Source organism: Pangasianodon hypophthalmus, chromosome 13 (assembly GCF_027358585.1).
Source record: "Pangasianodon hypophthalmus isolate fPanHyp1 chromosome 13, fPanHyp1.pri, whole genome shotgun sequence".
Classification (NCBI taxonomy): domain Eukaryota; kingdom Metazoa; phylum Chordata; class Actinopteri; order Siluriformes; family Pangasiidae; genus Pangasianodon; species Pangasianodon hypophthalmus.
This window is the reverse complement of record NC_069722.1, coordinates 20,024,194-20,038,611: the sequence shown is the minus strand read 5'-3', so window position 1 is coordinate 20,038,611 and position 14,418 is coordinate 20,024,194. Positions and strand designations below refer to the sequence as shown.

Genomic DNA, 14,418 nt, shown 5'->3' with positions numbered 1-14,418 from the left:
CCAAACTTTAGGAATTCTGAATTGAGGCTCCGCCCCCTGAATCCAATTGGCTGTTCTGTGAGAAGGAACGCAAATGCTATTGGTCAAAAGTGGATTCTGTTTTTGTGCGGCGAAGAAGAGGAGACATCCTAAAATCTCTGTGCGCGCGATGCTGTTGGTTTAATGAGGCTGGATTAAATACACACGCATTAGGTATGATGCAAAGATAACACATGGTTACATGTTCAGGTGTAGTGTTTATATGGATTTTTATTTCTAAAAACATCCGGTTAAAGTGTAGGCTCCAGACCGAACTTTCTGCGCATGTGCAGAGCGCCATTTTAACCCTCACAGCGATTACACTCTTGTAGTGAACCCGTTGCAAAGTTACCATAGCAACGAAAAGAGTCACTTTTGTTTTTAACATTTGCTTTGCACGCGCATGGTGAAGAATTTGGTAAAGGAAAAGTCCACCCAGAAACACATCAAATGTGTTCATATTGTAATATTTTGGTTGGTGGTGTTAAAGAAAACTTTCCTGTGAAAAGTTTGAGGTTGTGACGTCACAGTGGGGCCTTGTGAGCGCAGTTACAATGAGTGTTGCTAACTCTTTTCAGAGGAAAGTAGCTGAAGCACACGCAACAAGTCGCCAGTTGACGTCACTGACTTATTTGCATATTTATTCATGCATCATCAAGTTACAAATTAGGGTACACATTTGGAACAACGGTGATCAGTGACTGGTCATTGGGAGCAACGGTGATCAGTGATTGGTCATTGGGAAATAGTAGGTGATTTGGAGCAATGGCGAGTAATGATTGGTCATTGGGATGTAGGTATATAGTATGTCGTTAGTAGGTCATATAGTAGGTCATTTGGAACAACGGTGATCAGTGATTGGTCATTAGGAAATAGTAGGTCAAGGCTCTTTTTTGAATTAAAGTCACTTAAGGGGTCTAAAAATTTGCCAAATCCAGCAACAAAGGTCTCTAAGTTGGCAGCATTGGTTACAATGGTATTTAAATAGGAGAAAAAAATGTAAACCGTCTCAGACATAAGTGATAACAGTTTGAGTATGAGGCAGGAATACAGGAAATCCCAGATCCCCTTGCTGTAAATCTTGGACCATTCAACTAAAATTTGTGAAGGTCCAGTTTAATAAAACTCCTTCCTTATAATGGTCTGAATAAGCAACTAATATGACTGAATAGTGACATCAGTAAGCTTCTGATACTTAATTATCTCTGATTAATTAATGGCTATAAATATGATAATTTAAAGTGTTTTGTACGTTTTGTTTTGTACTGGTGCTTCATGTTACTTTCGACTAGCACCACAGACTCTGAACAGACGAGGTTTCACATCAGTTTTGACTTCAAGTGGAGAGAACACACACTTAATTCTCTGTCCATTTGTCTGTAAAAATTGTTTTTGTTGTCAGTTTTTTTCATGTTGTCACTTCATTAATCAGACCAGCTGTGAAAGCTGGGAAAATTCTTCCCTTTCTGACTTAATCTCTCTAGCCCTGTAGCTCATCTCTGGTCTGACGAGCTGCCTTTAGCTAAATAATTTACATGAACGCATGTGATTGGATAAGGTGCTACAGAAGCCGTGCTGGTTCACTTTTAGAAATCTGGTGTTGCTGTAGATCATGGATCTCATTGTCTGTTCATTTCAGTTTGCAGTTAATAAAATGATTCAAAAGTACCTTTACTGTTTAATGGTATCATTTGAATCCTCTTCTACAGAAACTTGAAATCAGTGTTGGAGTGAAATGTGTTTGTGTGTGTGTGTGTGTGTAGGATGGAGTGCTCGGGCGATGTGCTTCTGCAGCAAGCAGAGTGTGTGTCTCTCCACTCGGGTGTGTTGTTGGGAGGTGTGTGTTCAGGACTGCTGCTGGGAATGATCGCTGCCGTACTTATACACACACTCCTCTTTAAACCCTACTGTCTGTTTGCAAAGGTCTCACACGCACACAAACACACACACATACACACATTAATTTGATAGCATTTCTTGTCAATTCAAGCGCTTAAGCTGTAATTTACCATCATTACTGAGCTAGGACTAATTCATGGCGGAAGGATATCATGGCGTTGTCGTGATGTGTTTCAGAATGCTTTGCGAACGAGGCACCACAGATATTAGCTCTGCAATCCTGTACTCTGTGTAGAAACAAAATGTTGAAATTAAGCTAATATTAACTGGCTTACACACACTAAAGGAGTCAATTTAAGTTTATGATTTTATGAAACCTCGTTTATTAAATCAAATGTTTTACAAAAGTTAACGTTAATAGGAATGTTGATGATCACTGAATAATATCCATCACTATTTTGACATGAAGCTTATACTTTGTGTTTTTGTGTCGTCTTATAATTTCTGTTTTCTGTTCTATGAGTGTAAAAATACCGTTTATTATTAATATCAGGCTATTATTATAAATGGGTGGCATGCTGACTACTCTGTGTGTGGCATTTCTGTTCAAGTGTTGCTAGATTAAGAAGCATCAATGACAGTAAACCACTTGCTCAAGACAGGGAGGCATATTACAAATCGAAGAGGATGCGGCACACAAAAATGGAACTACTTCTGGTAGTGATTAATTTCGCATCGGCCTCTTCCGATTTTGCATCACACAGAGTTCATGTAGATTAACTTTAACCCAGGAAATCCAATAATCTTGGAAGTGTGGCTCATAGGGAACAAGAGGGTGGTGCTGGGGGTGATGTATTTCTGGAAGAACGGGCTTATTGTTACTTTTTCACTATGACGAGATTTTTGTGATCATCAGTCAGTGTAATGGCAGAAACGCATCACACTAGGCCGTCCCATAATCGCCCGATTTAGCTCCACCATGCTGAAGAAATTTGCACGGTGAAAATCTGCATCTTAATAGTGTAACGTTAGCAATAGAAGATTTACCTCAGATTTAAACCATCACACTAACACACCTATAATTCTCCCACATTAGAGTTGTGTTTAAAAAAAAAAAAAAGTGTGTTTAAATGTTCCTGTGAGTTGAAGTTAGTGTGCTGTGTAGTCTAAAGGTGACCCGTGGAGCCTTATGGATGTGGATGAGAGAGACGATGAAAAGGAGCAGGATGGCGTGGGAAGGAACATAGAGCCTGCTGAAACAGTTTGTACACACACATTCACACACTCACACACAAGCTTCTGGATGAATAGACAATTACTACATTTAATCATTTCATTAATCATTTCTCTTTCTGCCTGTCTCTCAGGTGAGCCACACAGACAGCCCTGTGATCAATGACGTCAGTGCGTTTGCGCTGAAGGCGAGGGTGGTCTATCCCATCAATCAGAGATACAGAGTAAGATCACTGAAATATTTTTAGGTTTATGTGTTAATCCTCTGAGGCTTTTACTCACTGGCTCATTAAGAAGCAGTGAAGAGGATTACTGAGTTAGCTGGGTTGGCAGTATTATGTTTTCAATTTGATATGATGATGGATTTGTCCAGAAGCTGTAGTTGGGCTTGTTACTTATATATGCCCTCCAGAATTATTCTCACCCTTCATAAAAATGAGCCAAAAACAGGATTCCTCCTGCATTAATTAAATCATATACATGATTTAGTGATCTAAATGACCCAAGAGAAAGCTAAACGTGGGCAGAAATTTATACATTTGCGAAGTGAAAACAGAAAACTGAGCATAATGATTTCATAAAAAAATTTTAAAAATTGAAATGGCATCTGCAAGCTTCCGTACCACTTGTGTTACTCAATTGTTGACCCAATGATCAAATGTTTTCAGACAAAATGTGAATATGCACAGTTATCTCAAACAACTCGATCTCAGGTGCTTGTGAAGAACCAAAACACCCTGTCTGGAATGATCACATTTAGTAAATCCGGTCATTTGATTTATTAATAACATACGAAGAACAGGGCCCTCGTAGAGAATCCGCACATCAACACGATAAGTAATGCTGTTGCTATGGATACATCTCCAAAAGCACGATTTTACTCGTGTTAGTGTGTTAGTGTAAACCTGCTTTGTGTGTGTGTGTGTGTGTGTGTGTGAGAGAGAGAGAGAGTGAGAGAGAGAGAGATCCTGTGAGTGTCTCATTTGCATTATCTGATTGTTAGCCATTAGCAGATGGAGCCTCGGATCCCTCACCCCATGACTCCACCTCCTCATCTTCTGATTGGCCGGATGAGAGCGGAGATGAGGATGAGAGCGTTTCGTCTGGTCCCGCCCACAATACACATGCGAACCTCACGTTCAGGAGAGCGCAACACTATGCACACACACTTTCCTTCCCTGAGTGAGTACACGCTAAGGGTGGACAATATAACGATATAATGTCGATACTGTGATAAATTATGTTACACTGCACTTTTTCCGAGATATCGTGCTTTTTAAAGATTATTTTCAACATTACTTTTTTATTAATTTTTTTATAAATAAAATGTTATACTTTAAATATAAGAAATAAAAAGAAATAAATTTTTTAGATATTAAATAAACAGTCATCAAATAGATTTAAAAAAAATGGACCACTACTGTTTTCATGGAAGTTTCTTCACAAACCTATACATCGTGATACACATTGTGTATCGTAGAAATGCCTCATCGCCCAACCCTAATACACACAATAACAAAATATACCACATAGTGTGGATGGAGCTGTTTCTGAAGGTGTCTAATTATGTATGTGTGTGTATTAGTGATGAGAGGAGACTCAGTCTGCTGTGTGTGACGCTACAGAACCTTCATCAACATATGGCTCAGTTACAGAAGGAACAGTGGGGGGTAGGTTTTACACAAACACACACACACACACACACACACCTGCAGAGTATATAGATTAAGTCTCTGCAAACATTCATTATAAACTAATCTCTTAGTAGTAGTAGTAGTAGTATCATTACTGCTGTTATTACTATTATATTATTATTATTATTATTATTATTATTATTTCAGATTTTCCTCCAGATTGTACAAGCTCTGCTCAGCACAGAGGATCGACTCATACAGCAGCAAGAGAAGGTGTGTATCTGTTTGTGTATCTTACGCCAGGGACACTGAGGACATGTCCCCCATCACATTTTGTAGTCCGTTAACTTGTATACACTGTATGGCCAAAAGTGTGTGGACACCGGACCATCACTCCCATATGTGCTTTTTGAACATCCCATTCCAGATTTAGTCCCTCTTCACTGTTATAATAACCTTCTGGGAAGGCTTTCTATTAGATTTTGGAGAGTGGCTGTGGGGATTTGTGCTCATTCAGCTACTTTAGTGAGGTCAGGCACTGATGTCAGGTGAGGAGGCCGGGGGTGCTGTCTGCGTTCCAGTTCATCCCAAAAGTGTTCAGTGGGGTTGAGGTCAGGGCTCTGTGCAGACCACTCGAATACCTTTGCAAAACCATGTCTTCATAGTCCTCACTTTGTGCACAGGGGCATTGTCATGCTGGAACAGGTTTGAGCCTCTTAGTTCCAGTGAAGGAAAATTGTAATTGTACAGCATACAAAGACGTCCTATACAATTGTGTGCTTCCAATTTTGTGGCAACAGTTTAGGGAAGAACTACATACGAGTGTGATGGTCAGGTGTCCACAGACATTTGGTCATATAGTATGTGTACTTGTTTACAGCAGAAACTGAAAAAAAACACTTTGTAAAAATATAATTTTCTAAAAATAACAGTCTACACTCTTAGTTTCTTGAGTAGTGGCATTGGTAATAATTTACCTGCTCTATGATTGAAAAAACTTTTCATACAGACAGTTAAATGAACAACACGAGCAAGTTTTTAATCGATCTCATGTTTGCATCACACACGGCAATACGATCAGATTATGTTTCTTAAATTTATTACAGAAAACTACAATCGTGATATTGCGGCATATGTCTTTACAAAGTGTGAGGCTTTATACTGGCTGTAGCTATCATTATAATGGCTAATTTATCAGCCTGTGGGATCATTCTGTTTTAATTCGTTTTCTCTTCTAACAGATTCCCTGTGAATACACTACATTGTAGCAGCTCAGTTTTAAAACAGTGCTAAAGCATCTACAATATTGTGATTGCTGCAGAGTTTAAAATGCTGGTGCTTTTAAGTGAAGTGCTTCAATGCATGAACTGCTTTAATGCATGAACTGCTTTATACAGATGAGTAAAAACACGTCAGACTCAGTTTTCAGTGCGAAATGGTTTGGATTCTAATTGTTCATGCAATTTGTTCCATTATCGTTCTTGTCCTCAGCAAAATTCCATACAAAGTTACGAACACAGTGAGCCCTGTGTGTGTGTGTTCATGTGTGAAAACTGTAACCATTCAAGATTTGTCTTTCCATTCAAAATGTACACACACAAAGCATAGTGTGTTGCTGTTGTTGTTTTGTGTGTGTGTGTGTGTGTGTGTGTGTGTGAAAGAATAAGAGAAAGACTTGTTTACCCATGATCATTCTGGGCAGGAATTAGAGAAGTTGAAAAAGGAATCATCTTCTGGACTGGACAGATCCAAGATGGGGGCGGAGCCAATCTGTTCCATAGAAGAAGTGGAAACGGCAGGAAGAGAGAAACTGGAACACACACTGCATATGGTAACTGGACACACACACACACACTTATGTCCACACTATCATATTTAATCTTTAGGCTGGAGCTACTCGACTAGCATCGCTATCCAGTTAAGGCACCGCAGATTAACATCATGCTAACTGTACAATTCAAATTTGACTGCTAAAGCAATCACTTTTATTGTTTACAGATAACAATGCGTTATACTGTGTGTGTGTGTGTGTGTGTGTGTGTGTGTGTGTGTGTGTAGGCTCTGAGTTTTGCTAAACAGTTGGAGCGGCTTTGTCAACATTTCCATAGCAGCAAGCCAAATGATGTCACACAGGAAGTGACACATACACTAGTCAACTGCCTGCTGCTGGTGGAAAAGCAGCTGAAAGACATTCATTCCAATATCATTCAGGTTTGGAGGATGAGACACACACACACACACACACACACACACACAGAGCAAATATGCTTTAATTAACACCATATAACCCTAACAGATGAACAGAAATGCACATGTTTTAAATAGGTGGTGTTAATTAATGTAGCTAATACATAGGCAGGCATACTTACAGACAGAGAGACAGACAGACACACAAATAGACAGACAGACAGGGAAATAGATAGATAGACAGACAGACAGACAGATAGACGCATAAACAGCGAGGCAGATATTTTAAATACATTGTGTTAATTTAAGCACCTAATACATAAAGAGACAGAGAGATGTACAGTGAGGCCCATATTTTAAATAAATGGTGTTAATTAAAGCATGTAAATGATAGACAGACAGAGACAGACAGACAGAGAAATAGATAGATAGCAATTTAAAAAAATAGATGGTGTTAGTTAAAGCAACTAAAAGATAGATATGCAGATATTCTAAATAGACTGTGTTAATTACAGCACCTAAAAGACAGACAGATAGACAGATAGAGACACAGATATTCTAAACAGACAGACACATAGACAGACAGACAACATCGAGAGTAGACTTCCCTTTAACTGTCTCTCTCGCTCTCTCCCTCCAGACGCTGTGGGACAGGCAGCAGTGGTGGGAGGAGTTATCTGGTTGGCTAAGAATTAGGACTGCTATAATGAGGCAGGAGGCGGAGCTTATAATACAGCTCACCAGCCAATCAGTGGAGGAGCTGACGGCTGATGGACAGCTGGAGTTTGATAACATGGAGAAGCTGATCAGTGAGCTGCAGAGTGTGACAAGCAATGAGCTGCAGCGCTACACTGAAAGTATGCATTACACACTCATCAAACTGCAACGCACACACACACTGCATTCAACACACTTATAGTCAAACTGTAATACAATGCTGTAACACATCTATGTCGTGAACTCTACATCAGTGCTCTGTGTGTGTGTGTGTGTGTGTGTGTGTGTGTGTGTGTGTGTAGAAGTCACAGATCACACTCTGCAGCTGGTCAGTGATCACTGTAGGAAGACCGATGTGAGGATGAGGAAGATGATAAAGGCTCAGAGCAGAGAGAGTCACATGATCCAATCACATGATCATCAAGATGCTCAGCAGGTTGCCAAGGTAACACACTTGTGTACCATTGGTGCCTAATTTGCATATTCATCTGCAACTGTAATTGTATATCTGTAACTGGACATGACTAGCTCCTCCTACTCACTATGTAGTCAAGTATGACTTTCTGCATATGATGTAATTAAACATGTGTGAGGTCGCCATTGGACATGACAAGCCCCTCCCACTGAAGATATATCTGAAGATGACAAACCCCTCTTACTGATGATAGTGCTATCTGTCTCTCAGCTGATGGCAGAGCTGAGGTTAAAACACTGGACGCAGAGACAAGAGTTTGAGCTACAGCAAGACAGGAGCGTGTCCGATGCTGTGTGTGACCTGTGGAAGGTGGGTATGAAAATGTCTGACTTAATCCGCTAGTCTTAAAAGAGCTAAATAAAATTTAAAGTGTGTGTGTGTGTGTCTTTCAGAAATTGTTCTGTAATTTTTCGGAAAGAATCAGGATGTTGTGGCGAGAATGTGTTGTGAGCATGCTTACTACAAGCTCCGCCCTTTCTGAGGAACACAGCTGCACACTTCTTAACAACATGGAGCTTAATTTGACCAATCAAATGCAGCAGAAGGAGAGCCACGCCCACCAACAGCTGCAGATGCTCAGAGAGCAGCTGGCGCAAAGCAAACAGGTGTGTTGAGGTTTGTGTGTGTGTGTGTGTGTGTGTGTGTGTGTGTGTGTGTGTGGCGTATATCTCAATGTTAATGGATATATCTCTTTATCTTTGCAGATTTGGGCTGAACAGGAAGCATTAGCTACTGCTGCAGTTAATCATCTAGGCAACCAGAACATGAAGGTTACTGTAGCAGTGATTACCAGGCAGAAAGACCTAAGGGACAGGTGAGAGGAGACATATTCCTTTAACCACACCCATACATGCATCTGTCCTTCAGCTCCTCCTCTTGTTTAATAATCTGACATTTAGCTCCACCCCTCTTTCCATATGTTATCCTTTAGCCCTAACTCTTTTTCTACATTATCATTTAGTTAGGCACCTTCTTTCATAGTCTTTAAACCTCACCTCATCTGTCCACGCTCTGTCCATCTTTCCTTACATGTTGAATACTCTGTCATCATTGGCTCCTGAGTGGGGCAGTTGCAAGTTTTGAAGTTGAGCCAGTTCCTGCTCCTTTTACTCCTGGCCAAAGATGGCTGTAGCATCATCCGGATTTGAACTCATGATCTCTTGACAATGCCAAAGTCTGTGGTTGAGAGCCAAGGGAGCAAAATTGGCCAGGCTCTCAGGATGGACAGCACTTTCCTTCGAGTGTGTTACACTGCCCTGTGACTTAGTATGAGCAGCAGGTGGAAAAGGAAGTGGCAAGACCAAATTGGGAAGAATATGGGGGGTAAAAAAAAAAAAACTGTGACCTTTAGCCACACCTTTCATCCCTAGCGCCACCATTCCATCATTACCCTGTCAATTTTCCTGCCTCACCTTTCCTCTATATAGCCATCACTCCACAATCTGCCTTCTATTGATATGACGTGTTCACATGAACTTTTGAATGCGGGATCTGACACCTGCGATTAGTGTCCATGTCAATTTTCTTAAAACCAACGTGAACGACTGAAACCTCACAGCTTCTATTGGTTGATGCACCAAAAATCAGACTCGGCAAGCACTGGGAGAGCTGTCCGGTTCTCACATAAATGAACGGTGCCGGCATGTTTTTGACCAAAACCAAAAAGTCCTTGTGAACGTTTTTTTCATTTTTTTTGCTTTTTAGTTATGCTTTTGATTAAAACATCAAAAGACTGAGCTGCTGTTTGTTTCCATCAGTGTTGCAGTGATTGAGGGAAAACAGCGCCTCCTGCTGTCAGACCTCCAGCACCACTTAACAACTCAACACTTCTATAACACAACACTGAGAGAGATGACGGCTACACAGCTCTCAGACACAGACACACAGGTACATACACACACTAACACGGATAGACAGGAACATTCACATACACACTTAATATACATACTTATTTGCGCTGCTCTGTGATCGGTCAGAGCCTCCAGCAGGAGCTCCTCTCAGACCTCGAAACAGCCTCTGAGCTCCTCCGAAGCCACGCCCAGTTTCTGATTGGCCACGCCCTCGCCCACAATGTTCGACTGCGATTGGTCGCTTCAGTACCCTCTGACAAGACACCAGCTGATGATGGACAGAAGGTGAGGCAACAATAAGATAAATGAAAGCATCATTATAATAATAATGAATATTGGGAGTTGGGGGTTTGTATCCCTGTGTGCATGGAGTTTGCATGTTCTCCCCGTGCTTCGGGGGTTTCCTCGGGGTACTCCGGTTTCCTTCCCCAGTCCAAAGACATGCATTTGTGTGTAAGTGTGTGTGTGCGCAATTGTGCACCCCGTCCAGAGTGTCCCCCACCTTGTGCCCCGAGTCCCCTGAGATAGGCTCCAGGTTACCCCATGACCCTGTGTAGGATAAGAGGTACAGAGAATGGATGGATGGATGGATGGATGGATGGATTTGGTTCAACCTGCTGTATCATAAACAACTTTATTCCACAGTGCTGCTGAATTCTCTAATCGGATTGGTCAGAAAGTGTTGATGTATTTTCTCTAACAACAACTCTGACAGGCTGTAATTCAAATCGCCACTATAATCTAAGGCTAATAATGAATATTCAAAAAAACATGTTATTTATTGATGTAAAACGTATAATCGTATAATCATTGATATCGTTAAGTTTTCTGTAAGGAGAGATTTATTTAGTAACACTCTTTTCCGCAAGTGTTCAGGGCAGGTGTTTATGCTTTCTGGTTTCTTGGTAACAAGCTGCAATTTTTTCCTTATTAACTTCAAAAGAGGCCGAGGGATGAGGGAATGACTGTTTATAGCTGTTATAATGTAAGTGATAACAGGAACTAACTTATCTCGTGGACATTAACAGTGTATAGTTACATTAAATGTTGTATAAAGGTATGACCTATTGCAATCATTGGCAAATTGCTAGGGTATAAAAGGAATAAATCATTTCAGGAAGTGTTGTTGGAAAATGATCAACTTCGGGTGGCACCAGTAACTCCACCACCCTGTTAATTGTTTTCCTATAACAGCACATCTCATTGTTTTTTTATTCCTTACTAAACAATCTGCCTCGCTCTGAATCTGTTTCTCTTTCTGTCTCTCTGTATATATTCCGGTCTCTATCTCTTTTCTTTCTGTCATTACAGGTGCAGCTGATGAAGGCGCTGTGTGACAGTATGTGCGTTTCGCATGACTCTCTTAACACTCTCATAAAGAACTACTGCTCTCACCTTCAAACGGTCGTCACGGCAACGCAGCTCCGCCCACCACAACAACACTCACGTATGCATCATTCATATGCATTATACACAATCTCTACAAACCCTAACTGTGTTTCAGAAGGATTTATGTAGTGTGTGTGTGTGTGTGTGCGTGCACGTGTGTGTGTGTGTGTGTGTGTGTGTGTGTGTGTGTGTGTGTGCGCATTCACAGAGTTGAGAGAGAGATGGCAGAAGACAGCGGAGTGTGTGAGATCTCTACAGAGGGAGCTCAACCACTGGGCTAGAAAACCGCACTCAGCCGAGTTCTACAGGAGGTATACACACACACACACACACACACACACACACACACACACACACACACACACAGATTTGAAGGGGGTACAGGGAGGGGGGCATATCTGGAGATTGTCTTCCTAAATCAGATCTACTCCACACAACTGAGTGTTTTCACTTGATATAAGTGTTTTGATTGCTTTTAGTTGGCTACGATTGAAATGGAGGAAAGGGAGAGTCAGTGTGTGTGTGTTTGCGTGTGTGTGTGTGTGTGTGTGTTTGTGTGTGTGTGTGTTCAGAGTCGAGCAGCAGAAGCAACGTTTTCTCTCTCACTGTGAGGAGGAGTGTGTGTGTGACAGGGTAGACCTGCAGCACCAGACACAAACCATCAGTCAGGAGCTTCAGGTGAGCTCACACCCACAGTATGCTATGTGTTACAGCCACACACACAGCATACTGACTTAAAAAAGATTCTTTATCAGATCAGCAGAATGTTCAACATCCGCAAAAACAATGCAGAGAACTGATACACCATGCTAATGTAAAAAGGATGCTGTGTGTTTAGAAAGAAGAGGAGAGTTTCCTGTCTCGACTGGCAGCTCTAACAAGAGTTCCTACGACAAACACACAAACAAATAGACATGCAGGTCAGACACACACACACACACACACACACACACACACATGCGCCAAGCTGTGTGGTGTTTGTTCATGAAGGGTGTTATATTACTTTGTGTGTATGTGTATAGGTGCAGAGCAGAGTGTAGTGCCACTGAAGTGCAGAGAGAACCATCTGTATTCCACACTGCCCACTGCAGGTGATCCACCCTTTCCCCTACCACACACACACACACACACACACACACGTTCATGCTCGCCTACATTTGTCTCTCTCTGTCATTCATTTTTGCTACAGCAGTCTGTCTCACTTTCTAACACTTTCTCCCTATCATTCTCTCTCTATCTCTCAGCAGACTGATAAGCAGTACGGCCTGACGAGAGACTGCAGTCTTGACCTGTGTTTTTTTTTTTAATAAAGTTTTTTTGAAAAACACCTTTTGTCTCTTATATCATACACATACACACACAGACACTAAACTAGCTGTATGTTCCATAGACATTAACAAAAAACTATGATGCTTTTAATGGGCACCAGTCAAATGATTAAAATGAGTGTAAATGTTGATATGGTGAGGTTTCTATGAGATGTTTAATTAGCATTCTTGTAAAGAGTCTCCAGTGTCAGCACTGTGTAACTGTGTTTCCCAAAAGAGGAAAGTCTTCGCTTGTCTCTTCTCTCGCAACATGAAGAATGCACAACAGTGCCGCTAGTGGTTATCATAAACAATGCAGAGAGAGTTGATAACTTGTTTTCCAGCACAGTCTTCTCAGTAACAAGCTGTATTTGTCTGTCTTATTCAAGACAAAGGAAAAAAGAAGCTACTGAGGGAACCACAGTTTATAGCTGTTATCATGTAAATGAAAACAGGAACTAATTTGTTTTGCAGAAGTTGAAATAAGCTTACTTTTAAGAGACAGTCGCTATTTTCATGTTCTACTGTGTGACTGATATCTTGAATAATTCCTTCATTCATCTTCAGTAACCACTTAATACTGATCAGGGTCACAGTGGATCCAGAGCCTACCATGGGAACAGAGGGAGTGAGGTGGAAATACATCATGAATGGCAGGACATTCCATTACAGATCACCTACACACACTTTCACACACTCATTCACACCTAAGGGCAATTTATTTTAGCCAACTCTCCTAGCAGCATGAGTTTGGGAGGTGGGAGGAAACCAGAGAACCCAGAGGAAACCCATACAGACACAGATAGAACATGCACATAAATTCCACCATTTTTATGGATTGTATGTGGCATTATTATTATTATTTTTTGGACTTCATTCAAATTCAAATGCTAATTAGAAAAAGCTCATTCAAATGTGTATTTGCAGTTGCATTTGCCTTATGAGCATGCATAATTTGAGTGTATGTAATTCAAATTCATTTGCAAAATATGTATTTGCATTTGCATTTTTGTCCACAGCAATGTACGACAGCTGCCAAATTTAAATTTAAATGCAAAGTCCTTTTGATATTTTTAAAAATGTTTAAACTGATGTGATTCTGATATTAAAAATTAATTAAAAAGCTGCAAGCAGCATTTTCGGGGGCCAAGCACCCAGACTTGGTGAGCTGCACATTCACAGATGTGCTACAATTGTTGCCTAAGCAATCCTGCTTAAGCAGGAAAGCAGGGATTCAAGAGTGATTAGTAGTTTCACTCCTGATGTGTATATTTTGACCACAGGCAGTGGTGGAATTCTCTGCCTGTAGGAGGAAAGGTCTAGATGAACAAATGGGCAGCAGGGTGGCATTGCTACTGCTGCTACTGCTGTGACCTTTGCTGTTGTCTGTTTTTTTCTCATCAGTCTGGGCCTTTTTTCCCACTTTGTGCAACTATCTGCACCAAACTTATATCTATCTTATAGTGTTTTTTTTTAATTATTATTGAAAATTGCTCAATAAAAATGCTATTTGATATTAAACCCCGTCAGTCATGTGTTGTCGGTATAATAGCACATTGAACGGCTAGAATGGCATTAGACATTTGTTTAGACATGTCTCAAGATGATGTCAGCCATCTGAAGATGGTGAAGATTGGATAAAATTTGGAGGAGGAGCAAAAATGGCAGTTAGATGTAAGCATGGTGCTGGCACGAAATTTGTTGCATAGCCTCAGGTCATGGTCCAAGTTTTGTGTCATTGAGCAAAGTCATTGCTGAAATACAGCCTC

At 40.8% G+C, this 14,418-nt stretch overlaps 1 protein-coding gene across 3 annotated transcripts; it reads left to right on the top strand.

The window, feature by feature from the left end:
• The first annotated feature begins 78 nt into the window (after positions 1–78).
• Positions 79–12,665, top strand: LOC113528305 (evC complex member EVC). Of its 3 annotated transcripts, none has more exons than XM_053239242.1 (22): positions 86–192; positions 1,782–1,941; positions 3,023–3,118; positions 3,225–3,314; positions 4,094–4,272; positions 4,676–4,760; positions 4,932–4,997; positions 6,427–6,555; positions 6,783–6,935; positions 7,552–7,768; positions 7,931–8,073; positions 8,314–8,412; positions 8,496–8,708; positions 8,808–8,917; positions 9,861–9,990; positions 10,080–10,238; positions 11,265–11,400; positions 11,551–11,653; positions 11,915–12,020; positions 12,181–12,262; positions 12,365–12,433; positions 12,590–12,665. In XM_053239242.1, the coding sequence occupies exons 2-22, from the start codon at positions 1,783–1,785 to the stop codon at positions 12,592–12,594; spliced, it is 2,529 nt and encodes an 842-aa protein (XP_053095217.1). In that variant the 5' UTR covers positions 86–192; position 1,782; the 3' UTR covers positions 12,595–12,665. The 3 variants fall into 3 exon arrangements, with proteins under 3 accessions (XP_053095218.1, XP_053095217.1, XP_053095216.1); XM_053239241.1 differs by having other exon boundaries at positions 12,587–12,664; XM_053239243.1 differs by lacking the exon at positions 1,782–1,941 and having other exon boundaries at positions 79–192; positions 12,587–12,664.
• Positions 12,666–14,418: the final 1,753 nt, after the last annotated feature.

Coding starts and splice junctions, on each gene's coding strand:
- LOC113528305 (XM_053239241.1), top strand. CDS start 1,783: ATGGAGTGCTCGGGCGATGTGCTTCTGCAGCAAGCAGAGTGTGTGTCT. Junction 4,998..6,426: donor TCATACAGCAGCAAGAGAAG/GTGTGTATCTGT, acceptor CATTCTGGGCAG/GAATTAGAGAAGTTGAAAAA. Junction 9,991..10,079: donor TCTCAGACACAGACACACAG/GTACATACACAC, acceptor GTGATCGGTCAG/AGCCTCCAGCAGGAGCTCCT.